Source organism: Egretta garzetta, unplaced genomic scaffold, assembly GCF_000687185.1.
Source record: "Egretta garzetta isolate BGI_Z169 unplaced genomic scaffold, ASM68718v1 scaffold74, whole genome shotgun sequence".
NCBI lineage: Eukaryota > Metazoa > Chordata > Aves > Pelecaniformes > Ardeidae > Egretta > Egretta garzetta.
In genome coordinates this window covers 896,330-914,139 of record NW_009259427.1, presented here as the reverse complement: position 1 = coordinate 914,139, position 17,810 = coordinate 896,330, and the positions used below count along the sequence as shown (strand labels likewise).

The window sequence follows — 17,810 nt, the reverse complement described above, 5'->3', positions numbered from 1 at the left end:
TTCCCTATTAATTTTAGACCTATTTTCAAAAGTTAAAGAACCTGAGGATAAATCTGGGGTGAGAATCATAGAAACTTGAGGTGTTAAATGGCTGTGGGGTCTGGATTGGGGTGCCACAGTCATGTTTGACTAACCTGCTGTTGTGCCCTGGCATGGCAGCCATGGGCATGGCAGAAGAAGCTGCCAGGCAGACCTGTCACCTTTTTCAATGTTTGCGTCAGACTGAGCATTGAGGCCTGAGGAAAGCCTTTCTCTTGACACCTCCCATGGCTTCCAAAGAAAGTTCCCTGAGCTTTCTGAGGTGTTCCTCCCATAACAGATGCAAAGTTACAGAATCTTTCATGCTACACCCCCGATTTGTCTCACTGAAGAGAAAAGAAATAAACACAGTGCTCTGTGTGGCCTCCTTTACCTATGCTTTCTCCCTATACCTTCAAGACATGTATTGCTGTTCATTTTTTACTTTCTCAGCATGAAGCTAACTGGATGGGAGGTTTGGTTTTGCTTTTTTTTTTTTTTTTGCCTTTTTTATTTTTACATTTCAGGCCCTAATATCTGTATAGGAATTAGGAATAGAATATTACTATGTTTTCCTGGGAATCAACCTGGATGATCACAGATGTTTCCTCTGTCCTGCATGAACTTCTGGAATATGCAGCACGTAGCTCTCAGGTGGTAACACATTTGGGAATCCTCTTCAGGGGATCATCAGCACAGGACAAAAAAGTCTGTTCATGTTTCCAGAGAGGGAATGTGCTTTCTCCAGCTGAAACTCCTGAATTCAAACTTTCCTTGTGGCCAATGAAGTTACATTTTGCATAGAGTTTTAAGGTCTCTTCTCAATCTGTTTTCATGAAGAAATCTGTCTTTTGCCTTGCCTGTGAGGCTTTTCCTCACTGATTTCCAAAACAGTGTACTGCCTAGGCTCCCCAGCAGCAGTAATTCAACAGAGAAGTTTTCCTGACAGAGGCTGCTGGAGGGCAACTCCAACACTGCTCTGAGGAGCAACAGAAACTCCAGGCTGACTAATCAAGCTCAAGCATACAGCTGGTTTGTTTGCAACATGTATTAGCTTAAGGGTTGTTTAGTAAAATGTAGCCTGACTTGGGATGAAATTTTAAGCCTTGGAGCTGGTCAGGAATAATTCAGGTCAGGTATAAATCAGGCGGAAGCCATGCAGTTTTGAACTTGTCTGGCTCCCATGGCAGTGTTACTGAGCCGATCTTTTTGATTTCCGTGCTGCAGGAATGATCACGGAGGAGCAGCCTGGTCTGTCAGGGCTCCTCCTGGGAGTGATGTGGTTTGGCAGTGTAATGCATCAATATTACTCAACAAATTGCCTCTCCCAAACTAGTCATCCCTTCTTAACCTAGGCTCTACAATGCCATTACCAGTCGATGGCAGGGGAATTCAACTAAGCAGCAGCTTGTAGGACTAGATGAGAGCTGAGAAGCTCTGGCATTCATCTGAGAGAAAGAAGCAAGGGGAGAATGGAGTCCAAAGTGTCAGTAACAGGGCTCGCACCAGCTTGCTCTCCTGACATGTCTCTCTGCTGTTTTTAATGTAAATTCTTTGAGGTTAGGTACTGCCCTGTGGCATGGTTAGATCACCAGAGGTGGCACAATGAGTTATCTGAAGCAGAAAAGTTTTATTCTCTTAAGAGTATTTCCTTTGTGTATTTGAGTGCAAAGTAATAATTAAAAAAGACAGCAAAAAAATCTGAACCCTCTGCACCCTGCTTGATTATTGAGCACTTGACATCTGAGAGTGATAGTGCTCCTGAGAGAAGGTCTGACCACCACAGTGCCAAGAGGCTGAAAGGTGAGAGTGGTAGGCAAAGGGAGGCAGTGTCACCAACACATCTGTTCCTGGTGCCAGGCTCCTGAGGGAGGCTTTAACGTCAGTGCCCTGAGTCAGTACAAGTCATCAAGGATTAGCGTGTGTCCAGGCACAGGAAAACATAGTTGATATTCAAATTATCTGTTTGGTTTTGAAGATGAATAATTCACAAATGGCCAGTGAAGGTGGTGATGGAAAATTCATTGCTACTAGGGTGACCCACACAGGCTGTCTTGCAGGACGGAAGGGACTTGGACTGGTATGCAATGCCTGCATAAATAATATTGGTCCCACAAATAGAAAGGATCCATGTCCTATAAATCTTCAGGAAATTTTCTGAACTTTCCCTAAAAGTAAATTGGCTTTTTTATTCCTGCTTCTGTTAGGAGGCTGGTTCACAGTCTTGCTCCTTTGCCAGCTACAACTTCTTATTTCTAAATTGCATTTATTCATGGGCAGTTTGTATGCGGTTTTTCTTGTACCAATGTTGTACTTTCTTGTACCTCACTCTTCTTCTTCCTTCCTGATGTTTTTCCACCCAGTGTATTTATAGACTGAGAGGGGATCTGATTGCTCTGTGTTTTGCTGAGTTAAGTGTGCCAAGTTCCTTTAGTGCTTTTTGTAAAATCAGCTTGCTGTTTCCTGATCTTCCCTTCACAGTGCCTGTTCCACATTAACTGGCAATTTTCCATGGTCTCCCTATTTTACTGAAGTCTAAATAAGCTTTTCTGCACTGTTCTTGTCTTAACATTAAAAAAAAAATCCAAACACAAACCAGTTTTTTACTCAAAGAAAGTTACTACCTAGAGTAATTCTAATAAGCCAGACTCACCTAACTGTAATAAAACAGGGGTTGTATTGCAATTTCTCATTTTTTCCTAGTTATTCTTTCCTTCAAAATCTGCTGTAAAGGTTTATGTCTTTCTGGGGCCACACTCAGGGCCCATAGTGCCGTCCATTTCAGACGCTTTGCAAAATGACTGAAATTACTTTTCTCATCATCAGCCCTTCTGTACCTTTGTTGATTTCTTAGATTTGTTGTAAACCGGTATTACTGAGTGTCCAGTTCACATGCCACTTCTGCCAAGGTTCTCCAGATTTATCTTCACTAGACATGCTGACTTTGGCATGACTGGCATTTTGGCTGTGATCTTTTCCAAAGCTTTGTACTCCTTCCCTTTAGCTTTCCTATCTGTGTTCTTCATAAAAAAGGTAAGCAGCAGGGAAAAATAGCTCGTTATTTTTGGAGGCAATTTCCCATTTATCATTACTGTCAACCTCATGTCACTATCAAGCAGTCCTTTCCTGTACATATGTGGTGGAGGACCTCCTGTAACAATTTTGGTGGCTTTTTCAGTATTTACCTCAGCCTGATTTTCCAGTTTTAGGTGTAGATTTTGACCTCCAGGGTCCAATTCCTATTCATTCTTGTTTTTCTATTCATGCCTTGTATAATTTTGGAGAGATTCACTCAGCTGGGCAGAGATAAATCCCTTGTCTTGATTTCTTCCCAAGCCTGAAATGCAGACAGCAGCTACTTATGCAAAGAAGGAGAAGCCATCCCTGTGCAATTGCCTCCTGCCAGATAGCAGCTCACCCTCAAGGCTCTGCTGCTGCAGTGTCCACATGGCAAATGTTCCACTCAGGTGAGATCAGGTCATGCAAACTCTATGAGAGCTCAGGCCACTAAACTGATCCCTCTTTTGCTTGGTTGGATTGGAAGAGGCTGGTGAGGATGACCAGCCTATGAGGCCATTTCCTGATGAGAGTATTTAGAGCCTGCTGGCATTGGTTGGCTTTATTCCGAGGAAAACCAGAAACACTGTATGGTCAGCTGTACTGTTGCTTCTCATCATGATTTATGCCATTTCTAGTTCAGACAGCACCTCACTGTAAGAGAATGAATGGTCTTAGCATGTCAAACCCATTTTCCATCTACTGTCCTGATAGCAGGGACTGAGCACATTGTTCAGTCATACAACAGCGTGGGGTTTTGTAAAGATACTGACAGAAAGCATGTTTTATTTGTTATTTGTACTCACATTAACATGGTTCTGTTTTACATTTTGGCCTCACTATTACTTGTATTGGCATAGCCAAGAGGTGTGTAGGGCAGTGGGTTGGGGAAACAGAGATATTTATCTATGTTTGCTGCTGAAGAAAATGTATGCATCTTGCAGTAGCCTGTATTTTGATCAGGAAAACCCTCTTCACAATGCACAAACTATTGTGAAGTAACATCCAGCTTCACAGTGTGGGAGCAGGAACCTTCATTTTTATGTATTTGCTTAGGCATAAAGTCACTGTTTCACAATTCCTCTCTGCTTGCAAAGACTCAGAGGAAGCTCTGAGGAGGAATGGATAATATTTGCCTGTCTTATGATTTAAATATTGATATGTGGCTTAAAAATAGAAAAAAAAAAACAAACCAAAAAACCCCACCAAACCCAAGTAATGGGTTTTATTCAGTTTACTGTATAGAGGTTGTTTATTTTAACTGGACAACAAGCGGTCTGGTGAAACTCAAATGAGGATGTCTTTAGCTTTTTCTGGCCACCCAGAGTGAAGCTGTTCTTTGCTCATATGCTGCTTGTGATATTTATAACCTCCTTTGGAGCTGTTGTTAACATTTTGCCTGAAACTTTCATTGAAAAATTACTCTTGTTCTCAAAGATTTTCAGGGAGACTATTCAACTTCAAAAGGAATAAACTGATAAACTGTGAGCATTTCTATTTCTATTTAATTTTTAATTTAATCTTTGGGTTTGAGACTTTAACATTTTCACTTCTCTGTGTGTTAATTTCCATGAATGTCACTGGGGTGTTGGGGGACTTCGATCCGAGGTCCTTTACATCACTGTCCTTCTTTGCCATTAATCTAATTGACCAGCGGTGTCACTACCTTGAGGTGCACAACATTGCAATGCACACTTATGCACAACTGCGCAAATTTTGAAACAGGCTGTTCAGAAGCCTCTTCTGTCTTCTGGGTATAGGTCCATTCTCTGAAGTCTTTCTTTAGGAAGAATGTATCTAATTCCTTGATGATTTATACCAGAATTGCTTTATGCCATCGCGTTATCAAGGTCAGACCTTCTGGCATCAGGTGCCAATCAATCTGCAATAAATTGTTTATTAGTAACTCATTAGTGTCATTCTTTTTGTTATGTTTGTTTGCCTATAAAATATGAGTGGCATTTTTTGGCTGCATTCTGTAGTATTGCAGATCTTATTAGTCTCCAGATTCTCTTTACAACTGCGCATTTAACCTTAGAGTTTAACCTTAGTCTGAGAGTTCCTTAGGTTTCTATGACTTTTCTATGCAGTTTTTGTTTTGAGCAGTTAAACTTGGTAGGTACACAGGAAGATGTCTATTTATGCATTTTAGAATATCTCTGATAGTCAAATGAATTTGCCAAAATTAAGGGGATGAACAGGGAAAGGTTAAAATAAGATGAAGACCTAACTCCTTTATGTCATTACGTCTAGTCCATTTTGCAAAGGAAATAATAAAAGGTAGGAATAACCTGGTTATGAAGTACTGAGGTATCTTCATGTGTTTTTGAAATCCAAGGCTTTATTGTAGTCAGAAGTTCTAGTCCGGACAATGAGTGAAGCTAAAGTCTGCCCAGCATCCTCTCATAGGAGCCAAATGCCTTTGAGTCTACTGAGAGTTTTGACTACAGGGTCATTGAAACTGGCACCTTAGGCACCTATCTGTGGTCCCCAGCTTTAGGTGACTTAATCTGGAGCAGCACTGGAAATCAGTTTCCTAATTAAAGTATTTAGGGCTGCTTGAGATGTTTCTGAACAAGAGACACATGATGAGGGAAGGCAGACATTACCATATGTCCTGGTTTCGGCTGGGACAGAGTTAATTTTCTCCCTGGTAGCTGGTATAGTTCTGTGGTTTGGATTTAGTACTAGAATAATGTTGATAACACACTGATGGTTTAGTTGTTGCTGGGTAATGCTTAGTCTAGGCAAGGGCTTCTCAGCTCTTAGCTTTGCCAGGTGCACAAGAAGCTGGGAGGGGACGCAGCCAAACAGCTGACCCAAACTGACTGTCGTGGTTTAATCCGGCTGAAAACTCAGCACCACGCAGCCGCTCGCTCACTCCCCCCTCCCTCAGTGGGATGTGGGAGAGAATCGGAAAGAAAATAAAAGGTTAGAGCCGAGGGCTGAGATAAAGACAGTTTAATAAGAGAAAATAATAATAATAGTAATAATGAGAATGGTAACAGAATATACAGAATATACAAGCTCTTTGGTCCGTTTGGGTTAGCTGTGCTAGCTGTGCTGTACTCCCAGCTTGTTATGCACCTGGGCAAGCAGGAGAAGCTCAAAAAGTCCTTGAGTAGTCTGAGCACTACTTGGCAACAGCTGAAAACATCAGTGTGTTATCAACATTCTTCTGGTACTAAATCCAAAACACAGCACTATGTTAGCTACTATGAAGAAAATTAACTCTATCCCAGCTGAAACCAGGACACTGACCAAAGGGCTATTCCACACCATATGATGTCATGCTCAGTATATAAACTGGGGGAAGAAGAAGGAAGGGGGGAACGTTCGGAGTGATGGTGTTTGTCTTCCCAAGTAACTGTTACATGTGATGAAGCCCTGCTTTCCTGGGGATGGCTGAGCACCCGCCTGCCCATGGGAAGCAGTGAATGAATTCCTTGCTTTGCTTTAATTGCATGCATGGCTTTTGTTTTCCCTATTAAACTGTCTTTATCTCAACCCATGAGTTTTCTCACTTTTACCCTTCCAGTTCTCTCCCCCATCCCAGCAGGGTTCACTTTTACGCTTCCAGTTCTCTCCCCCATCCCAGCAGGGCGTGGTGAGTGAGCGGCTGTGTGGTGCTTAGCTGCCAGCTGGGTTAAATCACGACACCATAGTTTGGCAGTAGGTAGCCAGCTGGATATTTCCTGAAGGAACTGCAGCCTGTGGAAGGGTCCACACTGGAGCAGGGAATGTGTGAGGAGGATGAAGCAGTGAAGAGGGGCTGTTATGGACTGACTGTAACTCCTGTCCCCCTAAGCTGCTTCTGAGAGGAGTCAGAAAGAGTGAAGCTGAGCCTGGGAAGAAGGGGGCAGTGGTGGTGGTGTTGTTTTAATGTTTTGTTTCTTACCACCCAATTGTGAACAAATTAAATTAGTTTTCTCCAAGTTGGGTCTCTTTTGCCTGTGACAGTAACCGGTAAGTGATCTCCTCGTCTCTATCTCATCCTTTTTTTCACCCTATTTTCTCCCATTTCCCTGTTGATGAGGGGGAGTGAGAGAGCATCTGGGTGGGAATTTGTCCCTTAGCCAAGGAAAACCCCCCACAATCTTAAGCAGCAAAAGTCTAAAAGAGGTAGCCAGTCTTAGGAATAAGTCTAGTGGAATGGGCATGTAATAAAACATATCTGCATACCGAGGAGTGTCCCATTACAATGCTGAGTCAATCCTCCTTTGATACCACATTGCTGTTATTTGGAAATTATTAGACTGTATGGGTAGTCCAAATAGGGTATTTTTTTTAGTTAAAAAATTGTATTGCATATAATTGTAATGAAAATATGAAGGGTCTCAAGGAATAATTCTTGCACATGCTCCAAAAGAAATCAGGAGCAATAGCATTAATTAAAAACACCATAGTGCAAGGACAGCATAAGAGAGAGAAAGATCAGGCAGTTTAGATTTGGTTGCTGTTATTTTTAATTAGATACTGTGTGCATTTTGAATCTGAGCTTCTTTTATTTTCTGAAAACCAAAATGTAAATGGAACGTTTTCATGCTTGAGTTCTTGCCTATAACAGATACCTAAATATGTCAAAGGTTGTCCTGGGATTATATGCAGGTTGGCAAAGACCTGCCAGTTGGAGTAGGTAGGGTAACGTGAAGTTTCAGCTGTGCAGGACCATGACACAATTGCCTCTGAGGTGATGCTTGGGGGTTTTTTCTCCCCATGAAACCCCTTTATTCAGCTTTTACCCTAGCAGAGACAGATCTGGTTTATCCACTGTTACACCCCTAATAAAGATTTTCTTGGTAAGTGTAACCTGTATGAGCTGTTGTTTATACAGCAGTTTGCAGAAAACTGGGTGTTTTAAGTGTCTTTTCCACATATAGTTATACTCTCCTGAGGAATTAATTCTGCTAATTAGAGGCAGGGCCCCTCTACTTGTGGTCACAGTTATTCACTTTTTGTATATATGAGTCAGAAGTTCCCTCATCACGATCAGAAGTAAGATCAGCCCTTCTATTCTGTCAGCAGCAACTGCAGTCTACTCCATCTCTGGAAATTGGAGCAGCAAGTTTCCTGGAAGAACCCCCTTTTTGTGATTTTATTTCTTTGCAACTTGTGAACTCTTGACTCTAGGGTCAAGGTAGGTTTTCCTTCTCATTTCCTCATGTCCTCCCCATGGTCATGCAGGTAAAACCATAGGGTTCCTTCTTGTGTGTACCCTCGATATTCTCTCTCTTGAGCAGAGGGACGCTTATTCCTAATGGCTGAGATATTGGCCTGTACAGGTGGAGAGTAGGAACCATCCTTTCCAAGTTGTTCAACCTTCTGTGACAGTTTCTCCACAGGTGAGATGAGGGAGGAAGAGATACTTTCTTCGTGTTCCCGGAGTAGGCTAGCCACTTCACCCACTGTCAGTCCCTCTTCACCTTTCCAGTTCGGTATGGCCAACGAGTTGGTGTACAATGCTGGTGCACTCCGTAACAACTTCTGCCACATGGGTTGTGTGCACCAGAATCTACCTGGATCTTTGGGTAACTGCTGATTGTTCAGGTCGCTATAAATCACCTCCAGTATGGTTAATTCCATCAGGCACTGGATACCTCTCTCTACAGTGGTCCGTTTGCCCGGGTGATATATGACATCTTCCTTGAAGGGATATCTTTCCTTCATACCTGACAATAGTTGCCTCCAGAGACTGAGGACTTCGGTCCCTCTTCCAATCACTTTGTCAATGCCCCATTCCTTAGAAAGGGATCCCAGCTGCTTGGCTTCCTTACCCTCCAGTTCCAGGCTACTGGCCCCTTTATCCCAGCATCAGAGCAGCCAGGTGACAATGCACTTGCCTGGATGATGGCTGAAATTTTCCACATATCTCACAGCTTGCTCAGGGATAGGGATCGTGTGGTTTCTGCCTCATTTATGAATACTTCCTCTTCCTCCTCCTCTCCTTCTGATGGCCCTGGTTTTTTTCATCCTCCCTTTCTAAATGAGCTGACATTCACTTCCAAGATTTCTTCTTGTGTATAGGGGAAGTGACATCGGCACAGGTTGTTTCCCTGGTTCAGCTGCAGTGTCTGTCACCAGGGTTTGGGTGGCCACTGTGCTTGTCATGGGAGTTGGAGTAATTGCAACGCCTGTCACTGGGGTTTGAGTAGCTACAGTGCCTGTTGCAGGACTTGATCTCTGGATGGTATTCTTAAGTAGTTGTTTAACCTTGAATAAGAATTGGACCACATTCAGGAGACATGGGAGTAGGACCATGCTGGTTTGAACATCCCAAGGATATTCAAAATTGTCAAAAGCTGTTGTAATTAACCTGGAGAAGAAGGGGAAGATGGAGGAAGGTGTCTCCCCATAGGCTGGTTCTCCGAGGAGAAAAAGTAAAAAGTATAGTTATTAATAATTCCCAGTAGATGGTTCCCAAAACACAGAGGTGATGACAATGCTGAGTACAAATACGAGACTGATCTCATGACCAATAATTTTATCATAGCATAAGCCAGTATTATACAGTACAGCAAAGTGATAACCTTTATCCACCTCCTAGAGGTGATAGCACATAAATTCTGACAAACAGTATATACGGCAGGTAAGGTGTTACATAGCACAACTCTGAGAACAAGGACAACAACTCTGAGAGCAAAAAAATCAACATTGCGACCAGTGACTATTAGACTAATATGATTAATGCTTATCACAAATTTGGTTTAACACATTCTGGTCAGATCTGTTGTTTTCTCAACCATTCGAGCCCCACGTTGGGTGCCAAAAAAGGCTGTTGTGGTTTAACCCAGCAGGCAGCTGAACACCACGCAGCTGCTTGCTTGCATCACTGGGATGGGGGAGAGAATTGGAAAAAAGGTAAAACCCATGGGTTGAGATAAAGACAGTTTAATAAAGCAGCAGATGAAAAGAATAACAATGATATTAATAATGGTAAGAGCATATACAGAATATACAAAACGAGCAATGTATGAGGCAATTGCTCACCACCTGCTGACCAATGCCTTGTCCGTCCCGAGAAGCGATCGCTCTCCCCCTGGCCAACTCCCCTAGAGCATGATATTATATGGTCTGGAATAGCCCTTGGGCCAGTTGGGGTCAGCTGTCCTGGCTGTGCCCCCTCCCAGCTTCTTGTGCCCCTGGCAGAGCAGGGGGAGCTTAAAAGCCCTTGACTGGTGTAAGCACTGCTCAGCAACAACTAAACCATCAGGGTGTTATCAACATTCTTCTTGTACTAAATCCAAACAACAGCACTATGTCAGCTACTGGAAAGAAAATTAACTCTATCCCAGCAGAAACCAGGACAATATCATCATGTTTTGGGTGCTGGGTGGACCTTTATAGTTATTATTTAACCTCTGTTTTCGTATTTAGAGGCTCAGACACAAAGTAGAGATGAAAATATCTGCAAGCACTTGTGAGATATGAAGAATTTATAAACAAATAGACCAAACAAAGAGTAGGAGGGAAAATGCAGAGAAAGGGGAATTGACACCAACATGGTGTTACAGCAGGTCAGTGGGAGACCTGCAAAAAGGTGGAGGTATCCTGAGCTACAATGCAGTGGATTAGGTACTGTTCCATACATTGCCTCTTATTTCTCATTCATGAAAGTGGTGATGAGGGAAGGCTGTGATGAGGGTTTTTTTTCTGTTAGGCTGAGCTCATATTTGCAAACTTTCTGAAGTAACCTGCACCATACGTAACTTAAGCTGGTGAAATTGCTTATGTTTTCTTCTTCTGTCTCCCTTCATCAAACATACTGATCACCTGTGGGATAGAAAATAACTAGAACAGAGCTGGTTTAGATGTGATTAATGCTAATATTTTTATGATAGGGCAGCCTCAATATGGAACAGCAGAATGGTAATCACTGTATAAATTGAATTTTCCTAGGTGTGAGATTAGCACATTTGTTGTCTTTCCACAGAAGTTACCTCTTTCTTTATTTTGTATTAAATTTTTGTCAATCCTTATCTGATCTCACTGCCTTTTATTGTAGATATTTCTCTATGTCTCTTTTCCTTAAAAGAAGCCAAGACCTTTGCACAATCTTTCATCACAGCCAGCGTGTCCACTCCGACTACTGTAAAAGAAGAGGGGCCTGATTAAAATCAGTATAAACCCACTTTATTTAATATTCCAAAACAGAAGAAAAAGCTTAATATTTCTAAGCATGCCTGTTCTTTTGAGCACTTCCGTTTGAATGTGGATGCCCAGGACACGTTCTCACAGGTTTTTAGGCTGGATCAAGCAGTTGCCTGTGTAATAGTGTGTCATTTTTAATTCTTTCTCCTCAGGTATTACCAGATAAGAGCTGGACTGAAGATCCCATCCAGGATTCCCCACAGGCTGTTTGCTACGATTGCGGGACAGACAGGTAAGCAGGTCCCAGAGGGATGTGACATGACTGGAGGTGAGGTGGGATGGAGGGTGAGGTTGTGTGAGGGGAACTGGTGAATTGAGGCCATGAATTTCAAAGTATGAGCTTGAATTGGATCCAAACCTGAAATTCCGTAATGATCAGTGGCAGTTCAGCAACCTGCTCTGGTATGGGTTGTTACTGAGTTGGGCTTGAGTTTTGGTGCTTGTATCTGCTTCCATGTTCAGCTCTGGATGTGTGCAAGGGGGCTGGTTTCAGACTGGGTCATGCTTGGAGGACGCAGATGAAGAGCAGTCCTTGCCATCATGTGAAAAGAGCAGTGGGAGAAAAGTCTGCTGAGGTGGACAGAACTGGTCCAGGAGAACACTGAGCAATACAGGTGTGACTTAGACATATATTTTTCTTCTGGACTTGCAAAACCTGGGAAGCCTTATGAACTGTGCTGGGACTGAAAGAAGGGAAAACAAAATTGCGTACTGGGGAAAAGCTGTGCATGCAAAGAGAATACTTTACAACCTGCCCTAAATGTGTGGGTAACATCGAGTGCTGTCATGTGGTGCTGCAGTGGTGGGAGCATCTCAGTTAGTATGGTAATGAACATTAAAGAAACTTGATCACACCCAAGTTCAGGCTGGAGGAAAATAGTGCAGGTTTGGATGCAAGGCCTTTCACATGAGGATATTCACTGCAGAGCAATGTTGTACCATTGGATTATTGCAGAGCTTTCTCTGTTAGTTGTTCTCCAGGTGTATCTTAACTATTTGGACATTTCTGGACAGACATCACAGTTGGGCACATTATTATTACCAGCATAGATCCTGCAACTTTGTGGAATTTAAAATGCCCTTTCCCTGTTGGGATTTCATGTCAGAAAAGCAGAGGAAATTCTTACCATCTTATCTGCAAGCAGTCTCTCTTATATGTGGCTTTTCTTGCTGGCAGTGGAAAGAGTTGGCTTGCTATTCTAAGTGATTTCTGGATTAAAATTGTTTCAGTGTTAATGGCAGCTTGTAGAGAATGACTTACAGAGTCCTTTTGACTCAATATTGTGCACAGATGAAGGAAAAATGTGAGTACATGGTTAATGAGTTCCTGAGCTTGGGTATCACATTTTAATTTTTTTACATTTTACATTTGAAATATTCCAGTTTAATAATGTTTGGTGGGTTAAATATTCTCTTTTCATTAAGTAAAAATGTTTTCTGCAATTTGGAAGTCTGGTTCAATTAAATATATACATTGAACCACAAAATTATTACACAAATTTGATTTGTATAAAATGCAAGAGTTATATGAAAATATGATAAAAACACCTGAATAAAAGTTCACAAACTCAAAATCTGAGTAAACAAATTTATTTGGGAAATAAAAGAAACCCTAACAAACAAACCAACCTAGTCCAGGTTTGGCAAATCTTGTAGTGTGAATAATCCCCAAAGAAGAAAGAAGACTATTTTTCATCACATTTCAGTGTAATTTGCCCTTGGTGTATCCAGAATCCCCTCGAGTTCCTTTGCTCTCTGGAAATGTCTTCAATTTCCAGTAGTTTCTGGCATAGGCAGTCTTGAACTAATGAAATACTCTCAGTATGAAGATATCTAGTATTTTACTTTTTAGGAGAAATTCCCCCTCAACAACAAACAACAAAACCCACTATCACTATTTTTCATTAAGCCAGGGATGGTTATATTATTTAAGGAAGAAACTCAACTATTATTTTCTCTGTTTATTTTTTATTCAGATTAATATTTTGTTCTGCCTGGTACATCTCCAGTGTCCCACCTTCTTTCACCTCTGCTTGAAACAATCCATGTAAAAGAGAGAGGCAAGGCAGGCAGTGTGGTTACAGGATTAGCAGCTGACTTTGATAGTGCTAATGCAATCCAGACTGGAGTGTAATAGCTTTATAGGGCTAACATCAAGACAGGGGGTATTTAAGCTGTTAAGGCTTTAAACAGTTTTTCCTTGGCTATCTTCACAAGTACTTCTTAATTGATTTCATAGGCCTGCAAGAGAGCATCGTTTAATGGGACTGAACTTAAAGGCAAACAGGCTGTAACATTCTTTCTGTTCTCATGCCCCTGATCTCTCTCCATATGGGGACAGCCGGAATAGGACTAATTAAATTGCTGTGCATGTTACAATAAGACACCCCTACTAAAGTCATAGTACAACAAAACAAGGGTGTTATAAAATAGTGAATAAAATACTACCTCACCAAAAAGAATAAATACAAAATAGGTGGGATTTGTGAGTTTGGTTTAAAGGAAATATTTTTAATCTTTTTCCTCATCAGGTTCATAGTATCTATAAGAACTGAGAATGTACTTAGAGAAAAAATATGTAAATTTATAAAGTAAAATCTGTAAATATGTGCAGTAATAAAATATCTAAGATATGTAAATATATAACAGAAATAAGATGTAGTACTTCTATTGAATATGGCCATTTATTTTTATTAAATTTTGCAGGATTTACAATAAAGCCATGGGAACTGACAGCATTAGCGATATTTGCTAACTACTACATGTTTTCAGCAACAGAGGCAAAAAAAAAAAGTAGCTTTCAAGAATTCAGCAGAAGGGAAGGTAAAGCCTGTGTTGGGCATTCCCTTGGTGGTTGCCAGCCAAATCTGAACAGCAAGGCCTCCACCCATGGCACAGGACTGGCAGGTTGTACAGGAAGCCTTGACGACCTACTACATGGTCCACAGGTTGGCTGCATCCTGTCCTCATTGTGGGAAGAGAATGGGCTGTGTGCCCCAGTCGAAGCAAAGGAGAGCTGTGCTGGATCCCAGTAGCCCCTGTGGTTTGGTCACTTAAGTCATCAAGGCTGCACATTAGCTTGAATTGCATCAGGCTGTATGAACATAAATATGTCATGTAGCATATATACATATGCACACATATATATATATATTCATAAAAATATGTTTCATTCATATTCCTAAGCATTTTTAGCAACATGGGTTTCCTTAAAGACAAGAGAAGAGTAGTGACTTGTGACTTTTTCAGCAATGAAAAGGAGAGACGGAACAAGGCTTGTTGTGCATGGTCTTTCGTTGCTCTCATGCAGGTTTTCAACCCCCATGAAATGTAGCTTCCTGTCTTTGAACAGATATCATGACTGATGACGCCTCCTCTGGGCTCATAAAGAGCAAATTATGCTTTCTGCTTGTTCTTGTGCAGCTCATAACAGCACATACTTCATTGGCCTCAGCATCAGTTCTGCAGGGCTGAGCTAATGCAGACATATCTTAAAGCTAAACTCCAGAAATGCCTTTCTAAGCAGATTTATGGGGCTTATGCCTCTGGTGCTCTTCAGCAGCATGGCTTGTTAAAGTTGCTGTGCGACGGTGTCCACCTGCAGCATACAGTGGGCTGAATCTGTATGACTCAAGTATGAACAGCTAAGGGAATTGGGAGAGTGAATATGCAATCTCACAGTAGCATATTTGTATAATTAGCTCCTTGGCTGAGTTGTTTTATGATCCACTAAGTGTCTTCCATAGGTTTTCAGGCTACCATATTTTGGGACAATGATTCATAGAAGTTATGAATACACAGTCATTCAGTGATTTTCAGGCTGTGAAAGATGAAAGACAGCAAGAGCTTATCTTAAAAACATATCTTTAAAATAGTTTTATTTTAGAGTTTGCCATAAGCACACAAGATCATTGGTCAAAACACTGGGAGAGATAACACTGGTCAGAAACTGTTAGGATTAGCTGTTTTATCATGATTACCTGTACCACCTGAAAGAGTGGAGAATGGTGGAGACCAGGAGAACAGTATATGTGCGGATTACTTAAGGGAGATGATAGGCATGGGGTAAATCTTAGCAGCATTATTGCCTATGAATAATATGACAGTGAATTACATTGTTGAAGATGTCAGAAAGGCCAAATCTCAGGAAAAGTATAAATTTTAATTTCCTCTGCAGTGTTTTGCAGTAGTCTGCACACCACCTGGACGCATGACTGTTTGAGAGAGAATTATTCTTTATTAAGTGAAAGTTGTTGTCAGGTTTTTTTATAAGTTCTGGTTTTAGACCCACTATGCCTCATTCTGATGTACTGCAACCATGGGTAGCTGCTTGCCTATCAGCTTGCCTAGCTGTTTACCTTACAGGCCAAGGAAAGTTTTTTGGTTGGTGAACATTAAGAAAAAAAGTCATTTTACATGGCATATAACTAAAGAAATTACTTAGGACTTTGATTTGTGTCCAGATTTTCTTTGTTTGCCCCATCCAGAAGTCCTACATTACCAATTTTCCAAACTTTTCCAATTGACAAATATTTTTGAAAACTTGGCCTGAAAATCCAATTGCAAGTAATAGAAAGTATTTAAGAAAAACTATTACCTGTCAGGCTAATCTTTATTAGATTGTAGCAGTGTTCCACCTAATTCTAGTCAGTTAAATTGGGTTATTGTCTAAGAGTGCAGAAAGCCAGGAATGTAATTTTTTCTTCATCTATGTCATGTAAGGCAAGGGAGATAAGATGCAATGTTTGTTCCAGACAAGTCGAGAAAAAGTAGCTGTGACTGCCATTACACATTAACTCTTTTGACTGATGATCTAGAGATATTTCATGTACACACAGTTTGACGCTTTCTCATAAATCTCATAAATGGAATATCTAACATTAGGTGAGAAGAAAAAATTAGCATAATTTAAGTTGTGATGTGCAAAAAGCAAAATAGGAGAGGGTATCAGAAAATGAAGAACATGGCTGTAATCTGTCTGCATTGTGCTATACGAATTCATGATCACCCACGCTGAATGATTTTTGCTATAAATAAACATTGCACTGTAACTACCTTACACCTAAAACCTAATTTGAAGGGTTATTTATGTTTCTGATATGCTCCTTAATGAACTGTTTGTGCCTGTTTTTAATAAACAATTAGTGATCCTAATCTCTTTATTAGTACATGGATATGTCAGAGAAGTTCCTGGTGAAGGAATTCTACTTTGACTATTAAAGAAAAACCCTTTCTTGTAAATGGCTTCTTAATGCAGTCAAAACAAGCATTTGCAGTTAGTTGCTCATTAGAGCAAGAAGAAACAGCACCATGACTTGTGGAACAGTATGAAATTGCAGTCATTAGTTTCAATAGCTTTTTGAAAGGTAATTTCTGCCTCCATTAAGTGAAGATAAGCTTACTGCTTTTGAAGCATGAGAAAAGGGGGGAGAAATTAATGATTTAGCAAACACATGGTTTTGTTTTCAAAGCTTATTAAAGTAATCTGAAAATAAGTGTGTATTTCATATCTATATAATAAAGCATACCTGACAAATACAAATTATGTCTAGAGGGGACCTTACTGTGAGAGAAGTTATTTTGATGATGAGTTGTCTTAGAAAACCTCATTAGCTGTGACATCATAGGAGTTGGTCAGGTATTTTAAGAATTGTTAATCCACAATCTAAACAGATCTAATTCTGTGATATTTCAAGAGAAAAGAAGAATCAGAGAAAAAAGATGAAAAGGAGTAAACTGAAGATATCTCTGACTGACATGCTAATTCTGTGTGCATGTCTCAATCCTCTTCCAGTTAACGCCTTTCATAAATGGCTCAAAGGATGGAAGCTGAAAAGATGTATTTGTGGCTGGAAGATTTTCCATTACAGACCCTGAACTATGCAGGACACCCTCCCTTCCCCACTTCAGAAGCTGGAGCAGATCACACAGATGGCAGTGGGGTAGGCTACAGCCTTGGAGATGCTGAACAGCATCCCAACCCCAAATTAAGAGCTGGTCAGTGGAGAAAGCCGGAACTGGGGAGGGTCTGTAAGCACCAACACATGCCACAAGTCTCTTCCCCTAGGTAGTGAGTCTGAGACACAAAAGCCTGAGACATCAGTGGCCACCTGAAGGTCTGGAAGAAACAGAATTCAGTTGTACAGATGCAGAGAGCAAACACAGTATTTCTGTTATTTGAGACCAAGAAAGAACTTCAGCTCTGTGGTTAAATAGGCCATACAGCTTTTTCAGACCTACCACTCCAGTGTGAACTGGACCTTCACAGAGCTCTCTTCTCTTCCAAGTTTACTTGCATGTGCCGGATTTCCCCACTCAGTGATCCTTGCTCCCTTCAGTCTAATGATTGATAGGTTTCAATCTTGTAAGTCCTTTAAAATCCACCACTGCCCTATATAGTGAATAGTCATTTACACTAATCCAGTAAGTAAATTACATCCAGACAACTGTTTCCTCCTGCTCTTTTTTTTTTTTTTTGACAACTATGTGGTGTCATAGAATCATAGAATCACTTTGGTTGGAAAAGACCTTTGAGGTCATCGAGCCCAACCTCTAACCTAACCCTGCCATCCCACCACTAAACCGTG

At 41.0% G+C, this 17,810-nt stretch overlaps 1 protein-coding gene across 1 annotated transcript in view; it reads left to right on the top strand.

The window, feature by feature from the left end:
• FAM135B (family with sequence similarity 135 member B) overlaps window positions 1-17,810 on the top strand; it is a 151,520-nt gene that overhangs the window by 25,120 nt on the left and 108,590 nt on the right. Inside the window, exon 2 of the mRNA XM_009637041.1 lies at window positions 11,376-11,455. Within this exon, the coding sequence (XP_009635336.1) occupies window positions 11,376-11,455 (80 nt within the window). The remainder of the gene's footprint in view (window positions 1-11,375; window positions 11,456-17,810) is intronic.